A 27,469-nucleotide genomic window follows, 5' to 3' on the forward strand; every position below is an offset into this window, starting at 1 on the left:
TTATTTTCCGGATTTCCCTGTGCCAGCGCAGTCAATGGATGGTAGGTCAACACTGCCATCAGCAGCAGGGGACATACCGTCCATCACAGCGCCAACACATGCTCCCCGTTCGTCAGCAACCAAAAATCGGCGAACTTCGAAAAAAACCCATGGACTCCAGATTATTGATTGTTCGGGTCCGCCACAAAAGCGGCGGCGAAAGGTTAATTCTTCCCAGGTATGTTCGTTATTTAAAAATTCGTACATGGAACTCACTTGGAGAGTCCCAATCAGCCCGCTGCCGCAGTGTCCGAATCTTCTAACCCAGCCGCTACTGGCTTGATACTACCGCCGCCGCTCACACTGCCGCCTCTCACACTGCCGCCTCTGTTGTATGACGAGACGGACTCAAGACACCGGCGGATCATCGAATCCGCGGAGAGAGGCATTGTCAGTGCAGTCGTCAACAACTCCGCCGTAATGAGACTTCTCGAAAGAGATGATCTTGTTTGTCAGGAGCTGACTCGCGCGGTGACGTCCCACTGTCTCGAGGGTGTCAATGAGCCAGACGCCGAAGTTCGTCTTCAACGGATCGGCGAAGTTCAACGTAAGCAGGTCGCAATCGTTTTTGAAAGATTACTGACCTTATGGCTGTGGGTCCATAGAGTTTAGTAAGAAGTGGACGGCGGAGAATGCAGATTCCTTGTACATGAAGCTCTCAGCTCCCGCCAAGCTCGTGATGGCCATGTGCAAGAAGCTGGCGCGGCACAAAGTGGAACGAGGGTACAAATTACGCCCTTCAGCTTTCTCGCTTTCGTCCGAAGCAGAGATGAAGCAACTCAAAATTAACAGTCTCATATCCGACAAAGAATTTCCCCTGAAGTTCATTTTCGGGGAAGATGAGACTGGCAAGTTGCATCCGTTTGAGCACGAGGTTGTCTGGGATGTGGTTCTCGACGTGGTCTCTGAACTCAAGTACCGAGACTACGTCACAGACCTAGACAACTTGTTTTGTACCGCTGCTGCTGCGGTGCACTGTGTCTTACAGGAGCTCTCAAGCGGGAGGTTTGTCTATATCGAGTTTTCGGCTCAGAATTTCGAAGCCATTTACATCCGACTTAAAAACTACATACGAGACTACATATATACTGATCAAGAGCGATCGCAGAGATGGTCCGATTTCAAGGGTTTCACGACATCCAGATTAGCAGATATATACTAGGACTACCGAGTTTTCATCGATATCTACCTCTTTACACATCATGATGCACACAGTAGATAATTGGTTGTTGGTTGTTTGTGTTCGTATAATCAAGTGTACTAGTATGACCTCGGAGTATCGTCAACAAAAGAGCCTTCGGAATTCATGCAAGCTTACCAGACTGGTAGAACATGTGCAAACCTCCCTGACACCATCACAGATTCTATTCTATTCGTAAAGCATTCCTATACGCCTACGGTGTTCGGCATCATCTCAGGGTACAGCGGTGCTGGTACGGTCACTGGCACCAGCGACGCAGACGGCAAACCGACAACGGTGCCCAAGGTCACACCAGCCTCGCGGGTGGTTTCCGTCCGTATTTGCTCACAGACCACATCCATGAGCGCAAATCAGGCCGTCACCTAACCAGTTTACTCGCAGATCTCACCAACCCCATGAAAGTCGCCTTCATACTCTCAGTCGCGCCTTGATTCAGCGGTATCATCTCGACACTGTCCATACCACTTAGCGAGAAGGTTACTGCACGGGATGTCCAGGCCCTGTATGAAGAGAAACATGGTGAAGAGAAGTTGGTACACATCAAAGCGGGTGTTCCAGGATTGTTGGACATCGAGAATAAGCACGGCTGGACTGTAGGAGGTTTCCAAGTTACAGCGAAGGCGATCGAGCTGTTGTTGTGGTATGTGTTTCTTCCCTGTATGCTAGGACATGTGGCTAACTAGGATCAGGGTGGCTTGGACAATCTTCTCAAGGGCGCTGCAACCCAGTGCTTGCAGGTACGTTTCGCCTAGTTAATCAGGAGGCGTCAGCCATCTGATTTCTTGGCAGAATTTGAACCTTGCTCTCGGCTACGACATCATCGCTCCCTCATGTCGATATCCGGCATCGCACGAACATTCTGATACTTTTGATGTTGTCAACACTCATTGACGAACCTGGCCGTGGACTTTTGCGGGGGCACTCAAGAACCTGCCGACACATACCGTTGAATTTCGGTCGTCTCGACCTAGCAGACCCGTGTTAAGTATTAACACGGACTGTGTGACGATTTGCGAGCTCATTGCACGTTTCAGGCATTTGAGCTTGCCTTGTTCTAGTAAGTGCTATATGTCTTACTCCCTTGATCGAGAACCTGATAACTTGTGGTTTAAAGCCGCAATTTGAACACGCTTGAATCGACGCACTATGAGCGCCATTCCTCCGACTACACCTGGCAACTTTTCTGGCTAGCCTCGCTCTGATCGTACATCCATTTTCAACTCATATTTAGATTTTATCAGTCGAGACCCACACCGGGACCATCCACCATCGCATCCTCTGTCATCGCTCCCATTACTTCGCAACCTGTGTATACCGTTTATCAACCTCCGTTCATGCGGGTCATACACTCCTTCCGCGCTCAAAAGGCCGCAAGATCTCATGCAATCTTCAGGAATTTATTCTCCCCCCGTACTTGCACTACCTATTTGCTGAGCCTTCCTCCCTTGTCGCTGCTATCCCTCCCCTACATCGGTCTCGACATGGAGGCTCAAGCTTACAGCAGTGCGACGAACATCCCCGCTCTTCAGAACCTTCGCGCCAGAGGCGTGCCCGATGTTCCCGAGGATGTCGACTCTCTCATGGAGCATCTCAATGACCCTAACTTTGATTACTATGCTTCACTTCCATCTCCTACCTCCTCCACTACTGAGGTGCATGAGCTTGAGGATAAAAAGATAGCCATGTCAGAGTACTCTGGCGGTGCCTCAGACTTTGATGCCGAGTCCCGAATTGAGTCTAGCACGCGCTACTCAACTGCTTCGAGAACCACCACACCTTCAACATTCGACTATGACGAGTGAGTCCCATGATGTCTTGCTAGTGCTCTGCTGACAGCCGTATGATAGCGAGTCACCTTACCCTGAAGTTCGCGCCGCTGTTTCTAGCATTGATGACCCCACCATGCACGTCAATACGTTCCGCATGTGGGTCTTGGGTATCTTCTATACCATTCTCATCTTGGCTCTTAACCAGTTTTTCTCTATGCGCTGTAAGTTGACATTTTCTTATCGATCTTGGTTCCGCTTGCTGATGTCGCTTTCAGACCCTTCCATTATTATTACCGGCATTGTCGCTCAGTTGACCTCTGCCCCTTGGCAAAGCGATGGAGCGATTCCTCCCCACCACGCGCTTCGATACCATGGGGTACACTTGGTCATTTAACCCGGGACCACATCAAAGAGCACGTACTCATCACTGTCATGGCAAACGTTGTAGTCAGCGGTGCCTACGCCACCGACATTATCGCGACCCAGAAGGTTTTCTACAACCAGACCCTCTCTACCTCCTATTAACTTTGCCTCGTTCTTTCAACCCAGCTCATCGGCTTCTCTATGGGTGGCCTTCTTCGCAAATTCCTTGTCTGGCCCAGCAGCATGATCTGGCCTGGTGCACTTGTCACCTCCGCCCTGTTCAATACTCTACACAAGTCATATGGCAAACCTGAGCATCGCCACGTCTCCCGGGAGAAATTCTTTTGCATTGCACTGGGCTGCAGTTTCGTGTGGTACTGGGTACCTGTATACTTGTGGACTGGACTGAGTGTGTTCAACTGGGTCTACTGGATTGCTCCTAACAACGCGGCTGTGAATGCACTCTTTGGCACGTCCACTGGTCTTGGCATTGGCATTTTCACTTTTGACTGGTCCATGATCTCGTATATTGGAAGCCCATTGGTGACGCCTTGATGGTCTGAGGCCAACACAGCCGTTGCCCTTGTGATCTGCTTCTGGATCATTACACCGATCATCTACTGTACGTTCTCTCTATTTTGTATTGCGCAACATACTGAGGGTATCTCGCAGTTACCAACACTTGGTTCACCGCATATTTGCCAATTTCGTCCTACATGACCTTCGACAACACCGGACTGCCGTATGACCTGCTCAGGTGGTCGCCAATGCCACTTTCAACGTCGCGCAGTACGAGGCTTACTCGCCCGTCTTCATGACGGCGACCATGGCTATTGCATATGGTGTTGCGTTTACCGCTTTCTCCTCAGTGGTCGTGTATACCTTCTGTGAGTTATCTTCGATATCTGTGTCGCCCCATTCTAACAGTGTCATCACAGTGTGGTACCGCCGTGACATCGTTCGCCGCTTCAAGAGCAGCCTCAGGGATGAGCGCGATGTTCATTCGCGCCTGATGCAGGCATACTCCGAAGTTCCACAGTGGTGGTATGTGATCCTGGGCCTCCTGATGCTTCTCCTCCTCTTCATTACGGTGGAGGTTTTCCCTACGGATCTCCCTATCTGGGGTGTTTGCGTTGCTCTCGCCCTCGCTGCACTCCTCGCCATTCCGGTCGGCATGCTCCAAGCAATTACCAATCAGCAGATCGCCTTGAACGTCATGTTCGAGATGATTGGTGCCTATTTGCTGCCTGGAAAACCCGTCGCTGTCATGATCTTCAAAGCTAGCGCATACATGGGTACAAACCAGGCGGTTGGCTTTGCTGGCGACTTGAAGCTTGGTCATTACATGAAGGTGCCCCCGCGTCTCATGTTCACAGCACAGGTCCTCGCTGCATTCCTCAGTTGCATCGTTGTCACCCTCGTGCAGAACTGGATGTTCGCCAACATCGTGGACATTTGCCAACCTAACCAGCCCCAGTTCTTCATCTGCCAATCCACCGGTACCTTCGGGAGTGCGTCGCTCCTCTGGGGTAGCATCGGCCCCCACCGTCTCTTCAGTCCTGGTGCCATGTACAGCCCATTGCTCTAGTTCTTTGCCGTCGGTGCCCTCCTTCCCATCCCCTTCTACTACCTCGCTCGCCGCTTCCCCCTCTCTTACTGGAGATACATCAACATCCCCGTTTTCTTCGCCGGCATTGGTGCCATGCCTCCTGCCACTGGCATTAACTTTGCGTCTTGGGCAATTGTCGGCTTCATCTTCCAGTGGTTCATGCGCTACAACTACATCCTCTCCGCTGGTCTCGACGCAGGCGTCGCGATCAGTCTCATCGTCATCTTCTTCACTCTTCAGATGCCGAAAGGTGGCATTACCCTCAATTGGTGGGGTAACACCGTATGGATGAACACCGCAGATGCACTAGGCACGCCACTCTATGTGATGCCTCCAGACATTTGGCCCTTCGACTTGGTCATAAAAACGTTACATCGGATGGGTGGCCTTTGTATCAGTATATGTAAAATCTCTTCGCACTGCATGATTCCCCGCGCAACATATTACCCGCTTCTTTCATTTCACTTATCCGACCACAACACTGTCCTTTAGCAGGCGCGCTAACGAGCATCATAGAGCTCATCACCATCCCTGTCGCATACTTTGCACTCTTGGGCACGGACCTCCTCACGGGCGGGACAGATGCCGCTGTGCAGGGCGTGAGCGGGATGCTCATCGATCACGCGTGGTGGTGACTATTCTAGAGATCTGACATTGGCACAGGCGGTGTCGAGCAGGGCATGTACTAGTACGCAGGGTGGGGACGCGCTCCGAAGTATAGGGTTAGTTTAGATGGAGATCGCACACGAGGAAATAAATTTGTCAAAGCGAAAGCGTTTTGATTGCAATTCAAGCATTGTTTCTCCCATGAAAATTCACCCAATCGAACTCCAGAATTTGGATAATCGGAGCAAGGTCATAAGTTCGCACGGCGGACTCCTACTAGTAGTTTTGTTGATGATTATTGTCCAACGCTGCGGCTTCCGCAGTTTCTGCTTGGTTTCTGCCTCTGCTCGAGTGCGGCCATGCGGGCTTCGGGGGCTTTTTTACTTACATTTTACTTGCTGCTTTTACTAATGATATCTTGTGGTGCTTTAGGTTGCTCTTGGGAGAAGCCTGGGACGACGGACTCTCGAGGGCTCAGCAGGCATCGCGCCAGTTGCCATTTCCATAAGAGAGCCAGCGTCCTTGCGAGCCAGAGGAGACGAGATCGCGTGAGGGAGTCGCCGGTTGTTTCGAATCCGCTTTCGAATTCTTCAGCCAACATATCAGTGAGCTTTTACTAAGTTAAACACTTGGGAGTACCAGTGATAACCTGTTGTCAGTCTCGGAGAATCTCAGCTGTGCGGTATGTGAGGGACGGCTTGAATTTGAAGCCTATTACCCCTCGCAGACTCATTAGGCCAATGTCTATGGCGAGCGCATTGAGCCGTGCCTCCGAGTCCGAGTCCTGTCCCGTGTACTTGCAGGACTCACAAGTGGAACAGAACGACCATACTGATGTTGAGATGGGGACCCATTCTGAAACCGCGATGGACTATAGTTCAGGTTAGTGTCTCCTTCAAGTTAGGCAGCTTCTGAACTCTGATGAGTGTTAACACATTGCTCGAAGGGGAAACCACGGCCCCAATGAGACATATTCCGGGATCTCTCAATGACATTGAGCATTCATACACATACAATGACCTCAATCATTCTCATGATGCTGGCTCCCGAGTCCCGCCAGCTGAAAGTTCGACCTCCCTACCCGCCCAATCCCGAATCCAACGTGTCCTTCTCACCCTAAGGGACACTCTTCAAACGACGTTCAACTCATTTGGGCTCTGCAGATTATATCCTCGGCGTCCTTCCTTTGAGCCAGATATCTTTGTCCCATCCACGCTACTTGCAAGAACATCCCCAGCAGCCACCGCAGAAACAGATTCTCCGCCGGACGTCTTCCCACCACCTCACCCCTTTCCTAACATGACCATATACCGCCTCATGTCGTGGGCGAACTCCGGTAGCAGCCTCCTTTCTGAAACTAAGATATCGCGGCTCGTGAAGGAGGTGATGCTGGCCGAGGACTTCAACTTAAAGCACCTCGAAAGCTTTTCAGTGAGGCGCAGCCTGCAAGAGCTGGATAGACTCGGAGAGGAGGGCGGGAACGGAACCACTTTCCCTGACGAATGGATCAAAACCAGTGTCACCATCGACATCCCAACAAAGTCGCTGGACGACGGCCCTCGTCCTTACGTCGTTCCCGGATTCCACTACCGTCCTCTCATTGATGTAATTCGCGCGGCATTTGCGGATGTCCAGGCGCGCACCTTCCACATCCTGCCTTTCCAACGGTTGTGGAAAGATCCCCTGGATGGCCATCAGGAGCGGGTGTACGACGAGCTGTACACATCTGACGCCTGGTTAGAGGCTCAGGACGCCCTTCAGAGACTGCCAAAGAAACCTGGTTGTTCGCTGGAGCGTGTCATCGCGGGTTTGATGTTTTTTTCTGATGCCACCCATCTGGCCAACTTTGGAACAGCGAAGGCTTGGCCGCTGTACATGTATTTCGGCAATCTGACAAAATATGCACGGTCGTCACCTCGATCAGGGGCTTGTCACCTTGTTGGATTTTTACCCTCTGTAAGTTCAATTTAACGCAACATGGCTTCTACGTCTGTTGATAAATTTAGCTTCCTGACAGCATCAAAGATGTTCTGAGTGGCCTATCTCGCGTATCAAAAACTGGTATGGCTTCCCTCAAAACCCACTGCCGCAGGGAGTTGTTTCAGGGATGCTGGGAAATTTTATTGGATGAAGATTTTCTTGACGCATATCGCCACGGTATCGTTCTGAAGTGCGCTGATGGTGTGTTGCGGAGGGTCTTTCCCAGAATCTTCACCTATTCAGCAGATTATCCCGAAAAGTATATTCTTCCACCAACCTGGCGCTGTTGAATCACTCATCACCTTACAGGGTTTTAATCGCGACTATCAAGGACATGGGTTTGTGTCCATGCCCTCGCTGTGTCACGCCGAAAACCATGTTCAATTTCCTCGGGCTGGTTGGAGATATGAAAAGACGTGTAACTAACCTTCGAGCATATGCTATGACAAATGTTGTTAAGGCTCGTGATTTTATCTATGGATCGGGAATCACGGTGGATGGCGCAAAGGTAGAAAACGCTCTCGGGGAAGGCTCTTGGGTACCCACTCTAGTAAGCACAACAAATTCCCTTTGATTTCACGATCTGATTCAGACCATCTACTGGAAGAATCGTTTTGTGAACAAGCTCGGACAGCTCGGCCTCGATCCATTCCGCATGTTGGTGGTCGACTTGATGCACGAGGGCGAACTGGGCACATGGAAATCACTGTTCACACATCTTATACGGCTTCTTTATGCCCTTCCCCAGGGTGGCCAGCTTGTTACGACCCTTGACGGCAGGTATGTGGAATTTGTACAGAACGCTGCTGCTGTCTGCTTACGGGCTCGTAACTTTCGCTTCAGATTTCGCCAGATCTCAACGTTCGGTAACGGCGTGATTCGAAAGTTTTCAGACAATACCTCTGAGATGAAACGATTAGCAGCACGCGACTTCGAAGACATCCTACAGGTTTTTTTCGGGCTGCTTTCATCTTCTGTCGGACTCGCTGACATGCCCTCCTTTATCAGTGTGCTATTCCAGCCTTTGAAGGGCTGTTTCCCGGCAACCACGATGCACTCGTTCAGTCTCTGCTTTATCGGTTTGCACAGTGGCATGCGCTCGCGAAGCTCAGGATGCACTCCGAGTCTACGGTTACCTTTCTCGAAGAAACATTCAACAAACTCTCTCAGAAGTTGTGTCAGTTTCAACGCTATACCTGTGCTCCCTTCAACACCGTGGAATTGCCCAAAGAAAAAGCAGCCCGCCAACGAAGGGCCGCTCAACGCTCTGAAACCAGTAATACTCCTCCAGAGTCTAGCGGAGCAAGGAGTAAGAAGTTTAATTTGAGCACTTACAAATTTCACGCGATGGGAGATTACGTGAGAACCATTAGATTCTTCGGAACTACTGATTCATTTTCTACTCAAATTGTGCGTATGGCTTGCGTTTCTACTTTACGCCTGAGCTTAAGCTGCACTAGGGGGAACTTGCCCACAGGGCCCTGAAGGCGTTTTATCCACTGACTAATAAGTTAGACACCCCAGCACAATTAGCAAAACATGAACGCAGACGACGTGTGCTACGGCGGGTAGCAGAAGCAGGAGGTGTACCCTCATATAGCAGTCCATTACAAGCTGATACCGCTTCACCTTTATCTCAGCATCACACCATCTCAACTGCCCGGAACAATCCAGTGGATATATCTGCATTTATCCGAGAAAATGATGGTGATCCCGCTGTCAAGGTGGAAGTTTCATATTTTTGAGACACTCATATTTTGCTCACGACGATCGTCAGAATCTCATACCGAAACTAAAGGATCACGTCCTCTATAGGCTTCGGGGGCTAGAGGTCAGCTACTGTGACCACACCTTCACCGAGGAGGAACGCAACACAGTCATTATTTCCAACAATAGGATCTACTCGGTTCAGACTATGCGAATACACTATACCACTTACGACTTGAGGCGCGAATACGACACCATCAACCCTAGAACCCATGGGGACGTGATGGTGCTTTCAGGGGAGACTACGCCTAGCCACCCATATTGGTATGCCCGAGTATTAGGCATTTATCATATGGAGGTATGGCTCCAGGGCGGCGGCGGGGAGCAACCTGTGAAGCGCTACCTTGAAGTTCTCTGGGTCCGATGGCTTGCAGTGGTTCAGGGCTGGAGATCTGGCATGAAATATGCACGTTTACCCAAGGTTGCATTTGTAGAGGAATCAGACCCTGACGCATTCGGATTCCTCGATCCAGGGCAAGTAATTCGAGGAGCGCATCTGATTCCTGTGTTTGCCTCGGATCGTTGTGTAAGCTCGCTTCGCCAGGGGAAATCCTTGGCACGTCCTGGAGGGCAGTTAGACGATTGGGAGGAGCATTACGTTGGAATGTGAGTGTGACTAGCCCTTCCTGGCCCATTAGTACTCATGCTTCTGAGCCAGATTCGTTGACCGGGATATGTTTATGCGCTATACTCACCTCGGTATCGGACACTCAGCTACGTTGCGCAGGATCGTCAGAGACTGTCTGGGATCTGACACAGCGGCCTCTGCCCATAATATGGATGTTGCAAATAGTGAGCAGGATTTGGACCACTGTGGAGAGGACTCTGATGGTGAGGGCCCTGATGGATTTCATGGGGCAGGGGAGGACAGCGATAGCGAGGGAGACGAAGAGCTTAGTGGGGGGGAACAGGATGAGGGAAACGAAGAACACGAAGGGTACGAGGATGAGGACGACGAGTCCATCGAATTCTCTTTCTGACTCGGAAACCTACCGTGGCGAGTTGAGTTCCGACACCACATCAAGAACTCAAACGGATCCGAGTTGTCAGTCTCCTCATCTTTCCCGAAAATGAATTTCAGGGGAAACATTTTGTCGGAGATGAGGCTGTTGATGTTGAATTCCTAGCTGAAGGGCGTACTAATTTACACCCTCGTTCCACTTTGTGCCGCGCCAACTTCTTGCACATGGCCATTATAAGCTTGGTGGGAGCTGAGAGCTTCATGTACAATAATTAGTGAATGCCGATGAACGATTTCATTTGCTACATGTTCTTCACGTTGTGCAGCTTGTGCTTATCAGGCTTATCAGAGAAGTGTGAGAGAATCAGAGAGATAGGTATCAACCAACAAGTCCGAGTCAAACAAACACAAACATTACAGGTTTCATGTTGCTACCATCTTCTGGCTTTGCTTCTGCTCCCTAAATCCAATCTAGCATGATATTGTTGTATGTGCTGTTATCAAAACTTCACTGCGATCGGTTCGCAGATGATGTAGGCAGGGTGGAGGTGACCCTCCACTCGAAACCAGATGGTCTCTGCTGTGCGATCACAGCCCCAATACCTGGTCCTCGTTCGTTAGAAACCCTATGAACTCCAGATTATTGATTGTTCGGGTCAGCCACAACTGCTGCTGCGGCCCGGGTGTACTATGTCTTACAGGAGCTTTCAAGCGGGAGGATAACAGCTGGGATTAATGCCATCGGCTGTTGGGGAGCTTCTGTTTCCCCATATCATGTCCAGCTTATTGCGCAAAGAATCGGATGCAGATTGTAAGCTCCCTCAGATGCCAAGTCCTACACATTCCACTCACATACACCATGTCCAGGCTCACTCCTCCCCTGGGGCTGGATCAAGTAGTGCTCATCGGACGCCGAGCGATAGCATGTATCATCCTTATCGCTCGCCACTCTCTCTCCAAGAGAATAACCGCTTCGAGAGGATGATACTCAGACATCTCTACACCAACGACGATGATTCATTGGAGCCTATGTCTCGCTCGGTGAGCCCTATACTGAACTTATACAATGCATTATATATATTGTAGACTAAGGAGACATTTTTATTGTGCATAGATGACCCGTGGAGGATTGACCACTGCCGTCGGAGATCTTCAAACTCTCGCTGCCGCTAGTTCAAACAGCAAGAAGGCTCTCGACCATGTTGACGATGAGCTATCCGTTCTACGAGTGTCCTCAGAATTGGACATAATAGAATTCACCGTCGAATGAACGTCAGGAGGTAACGGAAGACAGTTCGAAACGGATCTGTCCGTTTGATCAGCCTGGTCTGTCGCTAATGTCACCAGGTGCTACCACATACCTGGCACGCAATATATGCGAGCGAACGAGAGTGACCTCCATCTCGAATGCGCCGTGCACCCCTCTGCCCCCACTGGTCATCGTAAGAGAACGTTGACCACTTACTGTGTTGACGAGTTCACCCGACAGCTGAAATATTTACAGCCTAGTCCGCTGGAACGACTATATGGGGTCATTGGTAGTAAAGTGTATTTACATGTGTCCAGTATGTGCAGCCGTCTGCATTATCGCGCTTTGGAACCTTCTTTATGTTTACGGCCTAATACCTGTAAGTCAATGCGAAATCTCATGGTTTCGAACCGGCGGCTTACCTCGAAGCTAGCGCGCACCTCGGAGTCCCAGGAGGTACTCCAACTCCCGCATCTCCATCTCGAAAACACGGCGCTCTCTCGCAACCCAAAGGACCATCATCGCCCGATCTTCGTCTGACCAGTACGGAGGCAGCGGCACGGGCTGAAATGGCAAGTGTGGGCGGTAGAGTTCTTGGTCCACGCGGGCTCGCGCAGCGGCCCATGTAACGTATATTAATTCCTAACGATGTCAGTGTTTAGCTTGCCATTGAATGTAACGCTTACCAGATTCGTTCTTGTCATCGTGAATGTCACGCTCCGTGGCCTTGGTGCGTGCTGTAAGAATTGTTGTGGAATCTGCGGCATATCCGAGTCAGTGAGTAGCAGATGTTCGAAAATGTTCAACGCACCTGATGGTTCTGATCTCCGTCTCCGTCTCCGTTTCGGTTTCCCCCCCCTCCGTTGGCGGCAGCATTGTGATTCATACTAGTAGTAATAGTGTTGTAGATTTAGTTAAATTGAAGCAGAGTGAATCGATGGTATTTCTCGTTGAGTGATCTTCTTAGCTACGATAAATGTCCCGATTTGGGCAAAGCTGTGTCCCCGGCATTTTCCGGAGTGACGTGTATGTCACTCAACTACACCATGTGCAGCGCTTCACATTTCTCTCATATATGTGACATTGACTCTGATCCTAGTTCAAATCGTCGAACGGCTGGAGGGCAAGGTACTACTTGATTGACAAGACTAATGTCATTCGCAGGTGCGTAGACATGTAAACTGGACCTGGAACTGTGACCGAGCTTCCTGCAGCAGCGGAGTCAACGACACTTCCATGGACACCTACTCACCCTGCCAGTGGTGCAGCCACTATACCCTTCATTACCTCAAAGCGAGCAGCGCATGCTGCAGAAGCCACCACCACTCCCTCAAAGCGACGTTATATTGCCGAAGTCGTAAATCTGTACCCTATCATCATGATTTCCTCCTCTCAGACTGCCCTTATAACTATACATGACGTCAAGCGTTTCCTGCAAGAATCACTGTACGTTCTACTCTATCAGCCAAATGCTTCTTTCAGTTGATGTCTTGTTCTTGTAGTTTCGAGTCTTCCTCAGCGGCACGCGAACGTGCTACATCTGCTGGAAACTCCCGCGCTGAGGATGTCATTCACATTGACAGGCGGCGAGTACCGCCTTCCTCGTCGTCGCAGCCTACGCCTCGCGGAGATATTCAATGGTACTTTGTTGTTGATAGCACTGACGCGTTGCAGAAATATGGCGTGGATGCACGGGAACGTGTTGTCTGCGTGATGAGCACCGGCCAAGCCTGGCAGTTGCGTCCGTACATGTAGAGTGACTCGGAGCCTCGGGCTCTGTTCCATCATGGTGCGTAGTTCTCATTTGGCTGACCTCGATCGCTGAAGATCGTGGGCCGCTAGTCAAAGGCATATACGTCTCTTGGCCGAATGACTCGCCCAACACAAAGATCAAAGACTGGAATGTCACCGAACTGAGGGTGTTGTTTGTGCATTTTAATGTCTCTGTTTACCGGATACCCTCACTTACTATGTATTGGAATTATATATCAACTTGATGTTGTAAGGACCGACGACCAACAGGTGAATCCGTGGGCGATCATAAGCCATACATAGAGAATGCGAAAATTTCTGTTTGAGCCGGTACCGTCTGGTACTGAGATCCGCATTTATTTGCGAGTTGACACATGCACATTCCCTTGTGCGCGTGTGTCAGGGTGACTTTACTCTTCGCACACCCTTCCTGAGGTTCGCCCTCTTGCTCAGGAAGCATCGGTGACGCAATCAACGGTACCAGTTTCGATCGAAGTCGGCCTCATGCGAGCTGGCGGCTATGTCACGGTGAAAGTCTCACCTGCATGATAACCTTTTCGGTCGTGTACCCATAACCATAGTAAATCAAACAGGACGAACTGGTCAATTTCTGTGTGAGCTATACCGTATACGCATATTTTTTGTAGCTACACCGGACAAAAGGGCAGTCTACTTTACCCAAATATACACTGTTTTATCACGTCTATAAATCATGGGAGCTACGTTTTAGTTGGCAGTCTCGACAAGCCTAGTTGATCGGTGCGAAAGACGTATTCTACCAAAAAGTCATGAATAACATTATATTTTTAAACCTAAAGAATGGTACACGAGAACACCCAACAAGGAGACAACCTTTACCCTACAATACCTTTAGGCTGCAATGCGTGCAATGTCACAACATTGTCACAAACTCCCATGGTAATCGAGATTTGATCACCAATGCTAATGTCGTATCCCATGAGAAAGCCATGCATAGCCATATAATGCAAAACATGATTGTTGGAAAATGAGAACGCACAAAATATTTGGAATAATTATACTAGCGTTCCTCGACCGGCTACAAGGAGGGATGTCACAGCATTGTCGTAGGTCGATCATGTGAAGCTCGATTTGCAGGCATCCATGGGTATGTATGTACAACTCAATTTGCCCACAGTATAAAAGATAATATTTCGCGACAGCAAAATTATACGGTGCTATACTTCCCACGGTTACAATATCGAGAACTCATCAGTTCTCTGATGAATGACTTACACCCTGTCGCACTGCGCCGTTAGTGAACCCTGACAACAAGTAGGGCATCATTTGATGTTCGAATCCCTATGTTTTGAAGCACTGGCCCGAGCGCGGGCATACCCCTCGACCTTCCTGTCTTTAAAGTGAGCGGCTCGCTAAATTTTCATCGAGAGGGCTATTAACCGGTAACGACCAGGCCAACTTCTCACCACAGCCACTTTCACATTGAATCAACGTGTCGTCGGATCATGACTATGTAATGTGCTTCATTTATACATATCATGCCATCATATCGATATCGCCAATGACCGTATTGTCAAGCGCATGTATCCTTGGTAAAAATGTATGCCTCCTTGAGTAGGGGCGCGTTGACAGACTTCCCCAAAGGTAAGTAGATTGAGTTGATGCTCACATGCGCTCATAAACTATGCAAGGACTGCTCTTTTAGCATCTCCACGATGATATGTACACCTTCGGTGTATCTAGACGCTGTCACAGCCACACTCGATGAAACCGTTCGCTGTTCACTCATTCATGTGGCACCCTTTCTTTAGATCATCGAGTGTTGATCGTGTGGTATTCAAGTGGAACAGTGGTCTGCCATTAGGTTCGAACTTGGTCAAGTTGTGCTCACACTTCCGATTATGATAGTCATCCCAGAAGGCAAGTATTTATATTCTGTCATGGAGATGTAATGAAACTACAAATGTGGAATAAACTCGGTCCAAGCTACTGTGTCGTACACGTCAAGAGGCAATGATCGCAAGCTCAGCAATATATATAGAAGCAGCAATATATCCAAATGCAAGTCCGAATATTGTCAACGACATCCAATGCTTCATGTATGACATAGTATCAAGAAAAATAATCACCGGTGCACATGCTATCCCAAGGGAAGCCACGCGCCATAATATGTGCTCTGTGTTTGTGTGAAAAACATAATTCCAGCCCAGACAATGCATCCCTCCAAACACCATCCCACTGAAACATCCACTGGCAGTGAGAAATACAATCTTATCACGCCTCCTACTGTAGCCACCTAGAGATGGAACAGGACGAGAACGGGCAGCACTGGGGGAAATACTAGCCCAGATGCCCGTAAGACTGACAAAGGGATAGGTGAGACGGATCTGAGTCAGCCGAATGTAGGATAATTGGCTACTGTCGGAGGGATAAAGATCGGCGTTACTGGAATGGGCGGATCAGATCAATTTCAGGTAAGAACATTTACAGCATACTTATAGGTTAAGTGGCTTGGCAATGCTCTTGCCGTCCAATGAACAGCATAAGGACATCCCACATCCTTAGGCTTCTTCCACCACAAGCCATATGAAATGCAGGTCAGAGCAGCTATAGCCAGGGTATCGATTTCGAGCAGGGTTATCGGAAGGTTTTGGACATAACGGGCGATCAGCTGGGAGACGAACCACACCAACTGAAGAACGGCGATGCCTTTGGATAGTGGATCACCTTTACTTCGATCTTCTATCTCTGCCTTAGATATGACAGGCATCTCCACAGATTTCTCACTAACAAATCGCAGAAGTTCATAAGGTGTAAGAGTGCCTCGTGGCTCGTCATTGACATAGAGCATGAATCCGCCCATCCGGGCGAAGAATCCATGTGTCATTGTCCATCCTGCGAAGGCAACAGTTACATGTTAATTCCTGTCTGACAGATGAATCCAGGAAATTAACAGACGTCTAAACTTTGTAGGTCTGGAAGCGCTCAGACTTTCACTGTTAAACTCTGGAGGTTTGGGAGCGCTTGGTCTTTTACTTGCGTCTGCCAGTGGAATGTCGCTAAGCAATGTAACTGGATCAAAGGCATCATTGAATTCCTTTGCAGTTTTACGGGCGCTAACAAACTGCCGCGCAGCCCAGGTGATCATGAGTTCTGGGGTGATTAACGATATGACCATGATGCATAGACGACGAGAGGTAATTGCAAATTTTCCCTCGTCCATACCCGGGATGTTTGGATGGATTGCAGTCCACGTGCACGCAAACAATGTTAAGCTGCAGCTCAAGAGAATGTCCCACAATGTTCTGGTGTTGCAGGATTGAGGGCTACTAGCATCGAGTGTGTGGGTACTGGTGTCGTTGAGACTCGGGAGTAAAGCGCAAACAAACGGAATACACAAGAGGACAGCACAGGGCAGGAGGATCATCATCAATGTGAGGTTGAGGATATGGTGTCGGTTCATCCTGCTCTCTCAAGCTTTAAGAGCAGGTCGTTGGTACTGGTAATGCTGTACCATTTGTTTAATAACCTTTCATGACTCGTCGTGACTCGTAGCCTAGTAGCCCAGTAATGTTTGACAGTACGACTTGCTGTACCATACCCACCAATGACACAGTTAATTTATATGTAGGACCGCACTGCCAGGCGCTCCCCTGGGTCCGCACAGTCACCACACTACAATCAGTTGCTCCTCAGGGTACTCATGTCATGGCTACAATATCTCAATCATGAATTCACTGATGACCCATTTCTGACAGATCCGAGTCATCCCAAACTCGTCCACTGAGTGTTCATTGACCTACCCCCTTGGCGTGAGTCAAAAGCCAGGGGATTGTTGAGATTCGAATAGATAGCTGAGTGTAGTGATTTATAACAGCGCTCAAACTTCCCCCAGTACCGCACCCATCACCACTGCACGATAGCAAGAGCGACGTTCTGAACAGTCCAAGGTCCTTTTTCATAACTTCCCCATCTGCGCCTGAGTTCCCTTTCGAGCCGCTGTAGCTGCAGGGTCGCACTGACGGACTTTTCCAGTGGTAAGTAGATTAGGATGATGTTCACATGCGCTCATATTATTCCAGGACTGGTCTTTTTGCATTAATGTCATGCTAGTTCTGTATGCAGCATATGTATTCTGTCATTGTCATATTCCAAATTTTCGATGAACACTGTTCATTGTTCACAGGCCAAGTAGAATTGTAGCCTGTTGCAATACATTAGGTTAACTTGCCCAAGTCATACTCGCACTCCTGATTTTGATCCAGAAGAACATACAAGTTATCATATTCCGTCATGGCGATGTAATAAAACTACAAATGTGGAATATACTCGGTCCACGATACTGTATCATATATACCAGCTGGGGGCGTCGATTGTAAGCTCAGTATCGTACAGGCAATTAGTCCAACCTGCCCAATAAAATAAAAGAAGACACTGAGACCTGCAAAGGCCACTGTCATCGCGTGTTTATTACTCCCATTGTTGTGGCCCCGCCACATCATAAACCCAACAATAAGAAGAAAAATTATTGTAATACATGTTGTCCAAATGACAAACCAACGCCAGCCTCGGTTAAACGGGTAGTCCCATCCCAGATAATATATCCATCCAAACAATATCCCACAAACACATCCAATGAGAAGTGTCATCATAACATGAGATTCGCCATAGCCACCTAGAGATGGAACGTGACGAGAACGGACAGCCCAGGGAGAGATGAGGACCCGATTTCCCATAAGAGTCTCAAGGGGATGTATCAGAGCTTCCAAAGGTAAAAATGGCGTGCTATAATGCAAGCTAAACAGAGCGATCTCGAGACAGAAATATTGATAACGTACTCATAGGTTAAGTCTCTGGGTGATGTGGCTCCCTTCCAATGAACGGCGTAAGGAAGTCCTATATCCTTAGGCTTTTTCCACCACCACCAGTTGAAGAATAGCGACGCCTTTAGATAGCCTGTCATCCTTGCTTTTATCATCTATATCTGACTCAGTGATGATCGGCATATCAACAAATCCCTCACGCACGAACTGCAGGAGTTCATCAGGTGTAAGAGTGGCCCGTGGCGAACCATTGACGTAGAGCATAAATCCACCCATCCATGCGAAGAATCCATGGGTCATTCCCCATCCTTTGAAGACTCATCGATTGAGTGCCAACTTATATGGTCCAAGCATATGGCCTACCTGTAACTTCCTTTGCAGTTTTGCGAGCACTAACAATTGCCTCAAAGCCCAGATGACTACGAGTTCTGGGGCAGCCATTGCGAACCCCATGATTAATGCACGACGAGTAATTTTGGCAACTCTGCCCTCGTACATACCCGGAATGTTGGGATGAATTGCAGTCCATGTGCATGCGAATATAGTCAAGCAACAGCTCCAGATGATGTGCCACAAGGATCTGGTATAGTTGTAGGATGGAGAGTTGTTGACATTGAGTGTGGGGATGTTAGTACTATTGAGGCTCGGCAGTGAGGCGCAGACAAACGGGATGCATGACAGGATACCCAAGGTTACAAGGGTCATGGCGAGATTGAGAGAGTAAGTCTGTTCTTTCTGCTCTCTTTAAGGTCGTGGCCACCCCCGTGTATCAGTGCATATCAGTTTTTGGCACTAGCGCTATACCATAGATTCCTTTGGTTATGGCACAGGGAATCTAGTTATGGTGCCGTCGTACATGTTCAATGTGAAAGTTTGATGGCGCCAAGACCCCTTAGATTGCACCGTGGTGCTTCTTGGGTCAGCTGTACGTGGAGCTCCTACGCCATTTGATGGCTATCTACAGGTCACAGCCAAGATAGTTGGTGAAGTATCGTACTTAAAATCAAGGGCTGCTCAATTTTAAGATAAGTCAACGTCAACTGAGCATGTCATGATTAATGCTGCTTACCCAAGGTACACGCTGATTGCCGAAACTGAGTCGGCCGTGGTCCCTGTTGACCGAACGCTGATTCGATAACATCGTCAACAATTGCTATCAGCCTCAAAGAGCTTCTGACCTTACACTCTATACAGGCCAGTACGGGTATGCATGCTGTATCCTGGCGAGAGCAAGGTCATTTTGAGCAGCCCTTGATTAAGGTCTGTGTGAGAGGTGACCGTAAACACAATTCCACATTGACTTGACATTCAATGACATTTTAGAATTGATAGTGAATTTCAAATCGACTGATATTTTCGCACGAGGGATTTTCCCTCAAGTTGACTCCGTCTCAGCTTATCAACACATCCTCAGCGGAACATCGACACCCACTTTTGGCGCAGGTACGAGCCCATGTCATCGAGTCGTCAAATATGTACTCCGAGCAGTCACACAAGGTGCACATCTTAAGTCCCAATAGCTACATGCCGATGGGTGTCACAGATGAATGACTCGCTTACGAGAAAAGAGGTTTTCTAGATGTCTTCAAGCTGCTTCCCGGTAAGATATATGGTATGTCACTCATTTCTGACAACCCGTCCTGTTCACTTACCTATCCCCTCAGCATGTGTTCAAAAGCCAGAGGATAATAAGCCCATATGGTAGTCCCATGGACCTTGTATGGTCTCGAGGAGTCCTGTCATACATGCAGGCGATGGTATGTCCCTGTCTGCGCAATATGTGTCGGACCATAGGCTCAACTTGTTCGGCAAACTCGCTCGGCGGCGGCGATCTTGAAAGGTAAGGAGAAGTGTCACCTCCGCCTTGAACTGAGATTCACATTTTCAGCGATCTCTATGAGACTACACGATGTGAATCCTTGATTTACCCGGATCATTATGATCCAGCATACTATCCTTCAAGGTCGTCTTTCACGATCGATCGACCCAGTACAATGAAACGATGTGTGTGATTTTGCCGTGGAAAGCATCAACTCAGATGTCGTAGTACATCAATTCCGGGTAAGCCGACCTGCTATGTTCGAACTTATCCGTGCTTGCACCTCCGATTCTGAAGCGGTGATCTCGGAAGAACCAGTACTCTGCTACAACCATGTAATAAAACTATATATGGAAATGTGGAATATACATGGTCCACGCTACTGTGTCGTATACGCCAGGAGGCAGTGGTGGTTGTAAGCTCATCCCAATAAATGCAATTAGTATAGAGCGTGCAATTATATATGTTATAAGGCCGAGAGGTGCAGCGCATGTCACGAGTGTCATGAACACCGAGTCATTAGACCTGTCCGTATGCAGATGATATCCAACACCAAAAAAAACGAAAACCGGTGCGCATACTGTCATAAGGGAAGCCACGTGCCATATCGTGGCTGCTCCCTGAGGCAAGTAATTCCAGCCCAGACAATGTATCCCTCCAAACACCATCACACTGGAACATCCAATGAGAAGTACATAGGACCTAGTGCCGTAGTCACCTAGATATACAACACGACGAGAATGGACGGCACTGGGCCTGACTTCTTCGGCTATAGGGTCAACAGGAGAAGATCCGGATAAATCTGCCTTGCTAGAATACAGATGAATCAGAACCATCTCAGACAATAGCAATGGTGACGTACTCGTTGGTTAAGCGGCTTGGTGATGCTACTGCCTTCCAATGAACAACATAGGGACATCTCACATCCTTGGGCTTCTTCCACCACAGGCCATATGAAATGCAGGTTAGAGCAGCGATAGCCAGAGTGTCCGTTTCAAGCAGGGTATTCGGAAGATTCTCGATGTAACGAGCGAAGAACTGGACGGCGAACCATGCCAGTTGAAGAAGGGCGATGCCTTTCGATAGTCCATCACCCTTGCTTCGGTCTTCTATCTCTTCCTCCGAGATCACAGGCATGTCCACGGATCCGTCACGAACAAACTGCAGGAGTTCATTGGGTGTAAGGATGGCTCGTGGCCTGCCATCGACATAGAGCATAAATCCGCCCATCCATGCGAAGAACCCATGGGTCATTGTCCATTCTGTGAAGGGCATGTTAGCCATGTGTGATGGAAGATTTCAAGGACGTAAATGACCTTTAAACTCTGCTACAGGTCTGGGAGCGCTTGAACTTCCACGAATCTCACTGAGCAATGTAGCTGTGCTCTCTGACGTATCTTTATCACCGCCGTGGGTCTTGGCACGCTGCACACCAAATTCATCATTAAAGTTCTTTGCAACATTACGAGCACTGAAAAACTCCTCCGCGGCCCAGGTGATGATGATTTCTGGGGCGATCAACCCCAAGACCATGTAGACCAGACGATAATAGGTAAAGGACACTTTGCCTTGACCCATCTTTGGAATATTCGTGTGGATGGCAGTCCATGTGCACGCGAATAAAGTCAAGCCACAGCTCAAGAGAATGTCCCATAAGGTTCTGGTGTTGCAGGATGGACAATTACTGGAATTGAGTGTATGGATACTGGTATCGCCGAGACTCGAGAGCGAAGCACAAACAAGCGGAACATATGCGAGGACAGCGCAGGGTAAGAGGGACATAATGAAGTTGAGGGCATACTAAGCATGCGTTCGTCCTTCTCTCTTTAAAGTAGGCATCGGGCAGTGCTGTTCTGACAGTCCTGTGAATAATTTCACTGTGCGATTGCAGCTGCTGATTTTCGAGGGTTGCCGAAGCTCCAGTGAGTAATACTCACTTGTTCCATTTCCAGGATTCAAGTATTGTCCAGGTCGGCAATGTCGACAGGTAGTGTCCCCCAGACAGACCACTATTTGACAAACGAAGATGGTTGTTGCTATCCATGTCTGGGTACAGCAGGCAAAGTCGGAGTTTTTAGCTTGCCGTGTGAAACACGTTGACTGACATGTCTTGTGACTCAGACGTCTGATTTGTGTACCATACGACGCATATGGTCTTCTACTGGCTGGTACTACAATATAACGCACCTGCTTTGCACATCCTGCAAATCCAGTGCATCATACCATTTTCCGATATATTTACCTCAAGCTCCGAGTCGTTCCCCGACCGCGTTTCCAGCCATTTTCAAGTTAGTGGACCTTGGCTTCGCACACATCATGACGCCAAACACAGTTTTCTAACAGCACATCTGCAATGTTGATGCTCACTATTGGGTCTACCAATTTCAAGGAGGCCACCTAGTAGCGACGTATGTTCGGATACGGACGGAAAGAGTGGTGGGAGGGGGGCAATCATGGCTGGTACATAGTGATGACTATTTGTTTGGATTAAACATCACGAAAATGACCAAAAGGCATGCCTGTTGCCACAGACATCGTATTTGAAGCGGCCTCAGCATGTGTCGATGAAGCGTAGGACCAACTTCTGATTGCACAGATGCACTGTTCGCCGACTGCTAAGCTCAGGTGTTGCTGCGCGGGTGACCTGATATCAGAGACCCAGAGAGTATAGTGAAGGGTGATGTACCAAGAGTAATTGTAGGCAGGCACGTTGCACTACCGTCCCGGTTGTTGAGGCATGAGGTCAGCAAGGGAAAGCACGTGTCATGCGACTTTGTCGTGTAAGGAATGTCATTCCTTAAGCTACTACTACCGGCTACGAAGTTCCCCTTTACCGTTCTGAAGTACTAACCCGCTAACTACTTGTGCTGCCACTCACTTACATATATAAGTTGCACCTTATCTTCTGTACCCCCAGTGAATACATCCCCCTCACTTGTATCTCTTCAACTGGCGATCCGTCAATCCACCGTCGAACTAGACGCAGCATTACAGTCGAGAAGGTCGATTTCAACCTTACTGATAAATTGTGAGTGTTATTCATATTCTCACTGTCTGCCTCACATGCATTTACGCTCGTATCACAGCGATTGTAGCCTGACACCTGCGTATCAATCCTCATTCTCTTGAATGACACGTAACGTATTTGGGAACATCCACCTGGATGGCTTCTCCCGACTTTTGCTCGCTAATACATCAAAACCGACCAAGTTGAAGAACTCCCATCCTTCACTGTCTGCGGCGACTATGGGATGCTTGCGATTACTCTTTCACGCCTCTCGTTGCAGGACGGCAGCTTAGTCTATGCTGAGCTGGCTAGTGCGTGGACAATAATCAAGCTCTGAGGGTGAATATAGGGACACGCCACGATGAAGTTCTGCTACATATAGCATGCAACGGCAACTGGTATGTACTTTTGAATACTCGTACGTTCTTCCCGACACCGTCAATTAGGTTTCGTATCTATCTCCTAGCCCCGGATCTCGCTGAAGGATATAGGGTGCTGGTTTCGGGGGGGCTACTTCTTACTCCTGCCTAGGTGCTCTTGATGCGATTTCTGAAGGTCAGGTCCATACCTATTCGAGCGTCTGATTTTACTGACTACTTTCTTTTTTTTTTTTTAAAAAAATCAATTTTATTGTCCTTTGAGGTCATTGACCTTATGTCGAACATAGCCCTTTACGCGGGGGGCTTACTCCCGCTTAGTCTATCGTAGTGTAGGTATTCTGATGTATGATAAATGATGCACGCGTACTCCGTCAGCTTGTTGTCGGGCAAAGGCCGACGCTGATTTCGTACAGAGGGAATGATGTGGGATACATTGACTTTCGGCCGGCGAAAGTCCTTCCATTTAGTCTCGGAGTGTTGGGTATATGTTGGGGTATATGTTGGGTATATGCTTGAGGGGTCTTTGTTCTTGTGGAGCGGATTGGTTTGGTGATAATGATAGATGCTTGAGTTGTTATTTCTGTTGGGTTTCGCTGGCATGAATGTATGAAAGTTCTAGGCGTCCGAAATCTCACCAAATGTTCGTTTAAATCTTCCGGTGCTGCCGATATATCGCATGAGTGGACTGGTTGCTTTGTCCGACGTGAGGAGGTGGGTGATAGAGTTGGCTTTGCGGCGCAAGGCGTTTGACAGTACGTGTCGTTCTCGAGTGTATTGGGGATAGTCCAGGAGGTAATGGGGTACTGTTTCTTCGATACCGGGGCAGATGGGGCAGTAGGGGGTGATGCTCTTTCCAATGCGATGCAGGTGCTGATTAAGTGGTATATGGCGCGTGCGTAATTGAGTGTATATACTTGCTTGACGTTTTGGGAGGGTTGCAATTAGTTTGATGAATCTATTGGAGGGCGCGCTGGGGTCTATGATGGTTGTTCGTGCGTGTCTGGGGTATTTCTTCCACATTGTTGACCATCTCTTCTTGATCTCATCTTGGTGCCATTGCGTTAGAGCAGATACACTGTCTGGGAGCTTCTCGACCTGAAGGTAAGTTGGTAGCCTTTCTCGTACGCTCGAGTTCCTATCTCCTTCAGCCGCTTCCTTTGCCTCCTTGTCCGCTAACTCATTCCCACTTACTCCTTTATGTCCAGGTATCCACCTTAGCGTGAGGTCGAAATTGAGTCTGCATGTTCGTCTGTTGTCTGCTAACATCTTCGTCATACTGCGGAAGTGATCTACTAAATAACTGCCTGATTTCGTGTAGGAATTCTCACCCGATAATATTGCTGCTTGATTGTCGATAAAGATTGAAGCTGGGTACGTCATGTCGCGCTCGGTAGCTATTAGCTTTGCTGCAAGTGTCATTCCTACTACCTCTGCTTCAAATACTGTGTGCTGATGGTCGGATCCTAGGTGATACTTGAGGATTCTCGGTGCCTTCCCGTTCCTTAAGAGCACTGCCGCCGCCCCCATTCTCCCGTCACGCCCCGAACCACCGGTGAAAATTTGGACTTCGTCTTTGAGGTTTGTCTGTTCTTTGATTGCTTCCTTTTCCTTGTGTGTGATGTGGATGCTGTACGCATTTGGCGTTTTCACGTTGGCTCTCTTGGTGGGGTCAAGTGTTTCGGTGTCGTCTGGTGAGATATTGAACGCCTGAACGAGATTGTGAAGGGATGATCTGTGGCGGGCTATGTTGCGGTGTTTAACGATGTGTTGTAGGGGTTTGTGGAGGGGGTGATGTGAGGGCAGGGTGGCCAGTCTGATGGCCGCTCGGTAGCAGGTGTTCTGGAGGAGAAGGGACATTGGTAGCAGGTTGGCGTGAATATCTAAAAGGTCAGTTGCGGTTGTGTTCATAGCGCCTGTGATACTTAGCGTAGCGATTCTCTGTATCCTTGCTAGCTTCTTTGCTATGCCCTTCGAGCCTCTCTGTTCCTTGGCTGATCCACTGTGGTATATGGGCCTAAACCATATGCTTGCTCCGTAGGTGAATTTCGGGACGGCTACCGTTAAGTATAGTTGGCGCATTAGTTTTGCTGATACGCCGTTCGCTGATCTTGATAGTCGTCGCAGTTGAAGTATGTATTCAGTTCCTTTGGCGATGGCATGCCCGGTGTGTTGTTTCCATGAGAGTTCTTGGTCGACTAGAAGGCCTAGGAATTGGTGATGATCGGTTGGGGTGATGGTCATGTTCTGAATGACGAGTGGGGGGCGGGTCCGTGTCTTGCTGTGGGTGAAATCAATCAGCGCAAACTTGCTTACTTCGAATTTAGAATTGTGGTCTTTCGACCATTGCAGTGCTCCATTTGGCTTCTCCATCATGTTCTTGAGGGTGTCTTCAAAGGTCGGTCCTACGGCTATGTATGCGGTGTCGTCCACGAACGCTAATGCTGTTTCTTTGTTGCGTGATTCTGCGATGTCGATGAGGTCGGCGTTATATATCAGGTAGGCTATCATCGATAGGGGGTCGCCCTGGCCGATTCCGTTTCGTACGTCGATCCATTTCGATGTTGAGTCATTGAAGCGTAGTTGAGTCTTGCGTCCAGTTAGCATACGTACTGTGAATTGGATGATTTCCGGGGGGAGGCGTCTTTTCTTCATGTTGTGTTCCAGTCTATCTGTTACCGCGTTGGGGAATGCTCCCTCTATGTCCAGGAATAGGATCGATGCGACGTTGCCGTTTCGCCAGGCATTTTTGATGGTAGATTCGAGTACGTGAATTGAGTCGGTCGTTGTTCTCCCTGGGCGTCCGCCAAAGTGGGTGTTGGGCAATAGATTGTGGGATTCGAGGATGAGCGTGACCTGATCAGCAATAATCGATGTTAGTAGCTTACACGTGGTGTTAATGAGAGCAATTGGACGATACACTTTTGGTACTGAGTAATCCGCCTTTCCCGGCTTCCTTAAGACGACTGTCGTGAACTCTCTCCAGGGGTCGTAATACGTGTTGAGGGTGAAGACTGCGTTGAAGAGTCGGTGTAGGTATGGTGTGAGGATTGTCGAGGCCATTTTGAATACTACATTGCAGATCCCATCCGGTCCAGGGGCTTTGTAGGCGCTAGTATTTGCGATTGCTTTCGTTACGTTCGTTTCGGTGATCTTCATGAAGGGTGTGATTGGTTCTGGGTAGTCGAAATTGGCGGGGACTGAGCTGGCTAGAGGGGGAGGTGGGAAGAATGTGTCAGCTAAGGCCTTACTTTTCTCATCGTTAGTGATTGCTTCTGATATACTACCGTCGGGGTTCTTGGTTTTTAGCACTGGGACACCGGTTCTCCCTCCATCACCGTAGGGGGTGGATACATATTTGTTGGCGGTATATATGCTTTGCTGGTCGAGGTTTTCGAGATATTCAATCCAATGTTCTTGTCGTGTGCGGCGGATGGTTTCTGTTACGTGATTGTGGTACTGTCGATGTTCTTCGTGAATGTGGTGCTCAGGTAGCGCTCTATACTTGTAAGATTGACCACTTGACTCGTTCTTTTGTTTTAGCATTTGCGTCAGCTCCTTCGTCCACCATCTTTTGGCATGGGGGCTGGGTTTGGTCTTTGGAACTTTTTCCTCCATGGTGCGCTTGATTGCGCTATTGAGGTTGGCGGCCGCTAGTTGGAATTGTTCTTCGGACGTTATAATGATTGGTGGTGGTATGTCTGCGAGGTTCCTGGTTAGCGCTCCACGGAATTCGTCCCAGTCCACGTCTCTGTAGTTAGGATTGATCGATGTAGTTGCTTGCGGGATGTTGAGGTCTAATATACTGTAAATTGGAACGTGATCAGTGCATGGCGGGCGGCGTCTCGGAGCTGTGTCGCATAACGTGAACGAATGTAAAGTGTGAGAGGTACAGAAAACATTGTCTGGTCTTGTCCAGTTGCCGCTACTTGATGACTGGAGCGTTGGTTTGTCTTTAGGTAGCGCCATTTGGAGGTCGTGGTCGGCCATTAGCTTGATGATCCGTTGAGCCGTTTCCTGCGCTTCGAGGCTTGTGCATAAGTGGTTATTGCATGTTTCTTCCCAGAGTTGGTGGTGTGCATTAAAGTCCCCGAGTATGAGTAGGTGGTCCTTGGGTGATGAGTGTATTGTGCGGGATTCTCGTTCTAGGAAGGTCGCTAGGGCTGGG

At 48.8% G+C, this 27,469-nt stretch overlaps 8 protein-coding genes across 8 annotated transcripts; 3 read left to right on the forward strand and 5 right to left on the reverse strand.

The window, feature by feature from the left end:
* Positions 1–1,671: 1,671 nt before the first annotated feature.
* On the forward strand, positions 1,672–2,053 carry DEU56DRAFT_711550 (uncharacterized protein; the record flags this gene model as incomplete). The annotated part of the gene is made up of 3 exons (XM_041347506.1): positions 1,672–1,884; positions 1,930–1,977; positions 2,030–2,053. Coding segments are annotated over 3 exons (285 nt in total), but the record flags the coding sequence as incomplete, so codon positions are not given.
* A 668-nt stretch (positions 2,054–2,721) lies between these two features.
* DEU56DRAFT_874100 (OPT oligopeptide transporter) lies at positions 2,722–5,616 on the forward strand (the record flags this gene model as incomplete). Its single annotated transcript, XM_041355916.1, has 12 exons — positions 2,722–3,038; positions 3,088–3,230; positions 3,285–3,310; positions 3,351–3,426; positions 3,458–3,498; positions 3,559–3,915; positions 3,937–3,957; positions 4,130–4,259; positions 4,311–4,402; positions 4,469–4,819; positions 4,961–5,305; positions 5,500–5,616. The coding sequence occupies 12 exons, from the start codon at positions 2,722–2,724 to the stop codon at positions 5,614–5,616; spliced, it is 2,016 nt and encodes a 671-aa protein (XP_041202026.1).
* Positions 5,617–11,469: 5,853 nt separating this feature from the next.
* On the reverse strand, positions 11,470–12,430 carry DEU56DRAFT_761352 (uncharacterized protein; the record flags this gene model as incomplete). The annotated part of the gene is made up of 7 exons (XM_041350524.1): positions 11,470–11,508; positions 11,657–11,728; positions 11,761–11,784; positions 11,852–11,874; positions 11,985–12,186; positions 12,231–12,302; positions 12,356–12,430. 7 exons carry the CDS (start codon positions 12,428–12,430, stop codon positions 11,470–11,472), a joined length of 507 nt encoding a protein of 168 aa, XP_041202027.1.
* Positions 12,431–12,695: 265 nt separating this feature from the next.
* Positions 12,696–13,299, forward strand: DEU56DRAFT_931446 (RNA pol II accessory factor, Cdc73 family-domain-containing protein; the record flags this gene model as incomplete). The annotated part of the gene is made up of 3 exons (XM_041358711.1): positions 12,696–12,708; positions 12,759–12,990; positions 13,047–13,299. 3 exons carry the CDS (start codon positions 12,696–12,698, stop codon positions 13,297–13,299), a joined length of 498 nt encoding a protein of 165 aa, XP_041202028.1.
* A 2,446-nt stretch (positions 13,300–15,745) lies between these two features.
* Positions 15,746–18,803, reverse strand: DEU56DRAFT_874101 (uncharacterized protein; the record flags this gene model as incomplete). The annotated part of the gene is made up of 4 exons (XM_041355917.1): positions 15,746–16,170; positions 16,947–16,950; positions 18,462–18,678; positions 18,766–18,803. 4 exons carry the CDS (start codon positions 18,801–18,803, stop codon positions 15,746–15,748), a joined length of 684 nt encoding a protein of 227 aa, XP_041202029.1.
* Positions 18,804–20,436: 1,633 nt separating this feature from the next.
* Positions 20,437–21,699, reverse strand: DEU56DRAFT_931450 (uncharacterized protein; the record flags this gene model as incomplete). Its single annotated transcript, XM_041358712.1, has 4 exons — positions 20,437–20,589; positions 20,646–20,727; positions 20,780–21,179; positions 21,234–21,699. The coding sequence occupies 4 exons, from the start codon at positions 21,697–21,699 to the stop codon at positions 20,437–20,439; spliced, it is 1,101 nt and encodes a 366-aa protein (XP_041202030.1).
* A 2,427-nt stretch (positions 21,700–24,126) lies between these two features.
* DEU56DRAFT_721249 (uncharacterized protein) lies at positions 24,127–24,669 on the reverse strand (the record flags this gene model as incomplete). Its single annotated transcript, XM_041347694.1, has 1 exon — positions 24,127–24,669. A coding segment is annotated over one exon (543 nt), but the record flags the coding sequence as incomplete, so codon positions are not given.
* Positions 24,670–26,751: 2,082 nt separating this feature from the next.
* DEU56DRAFT_717608 (uncharacterized protein) lies at positions 26,752–27,270 on the reverse strand (the record flags this gene model as incomplete). Its single annotated transcript, XM_041347622.1, has 1 exon — positions 26,752–27,270. A coding segment is annotated over one exon (519 nt), but the record flags the coding sequence as incomplete, so codon positions are not given.
* Between the last annotated feature and the right edge of the window lie 199 nt (positions 27,271–27,469).

This window comes from Suillus clintonianus, assembly GCF_016758775.1.
Source record: "Suillus clintonianus strain FC179 chromosome Unknown DEU56scaffold_151, whole genome shotgun sequence".
Taxonomy (NCBI): domain Eukaryota; kingdom Fungi; phylum Basidiomycota; class Agaricomycetes; order Boletales; family Suillaceae; genus Suillus; species Suillus clintonianus.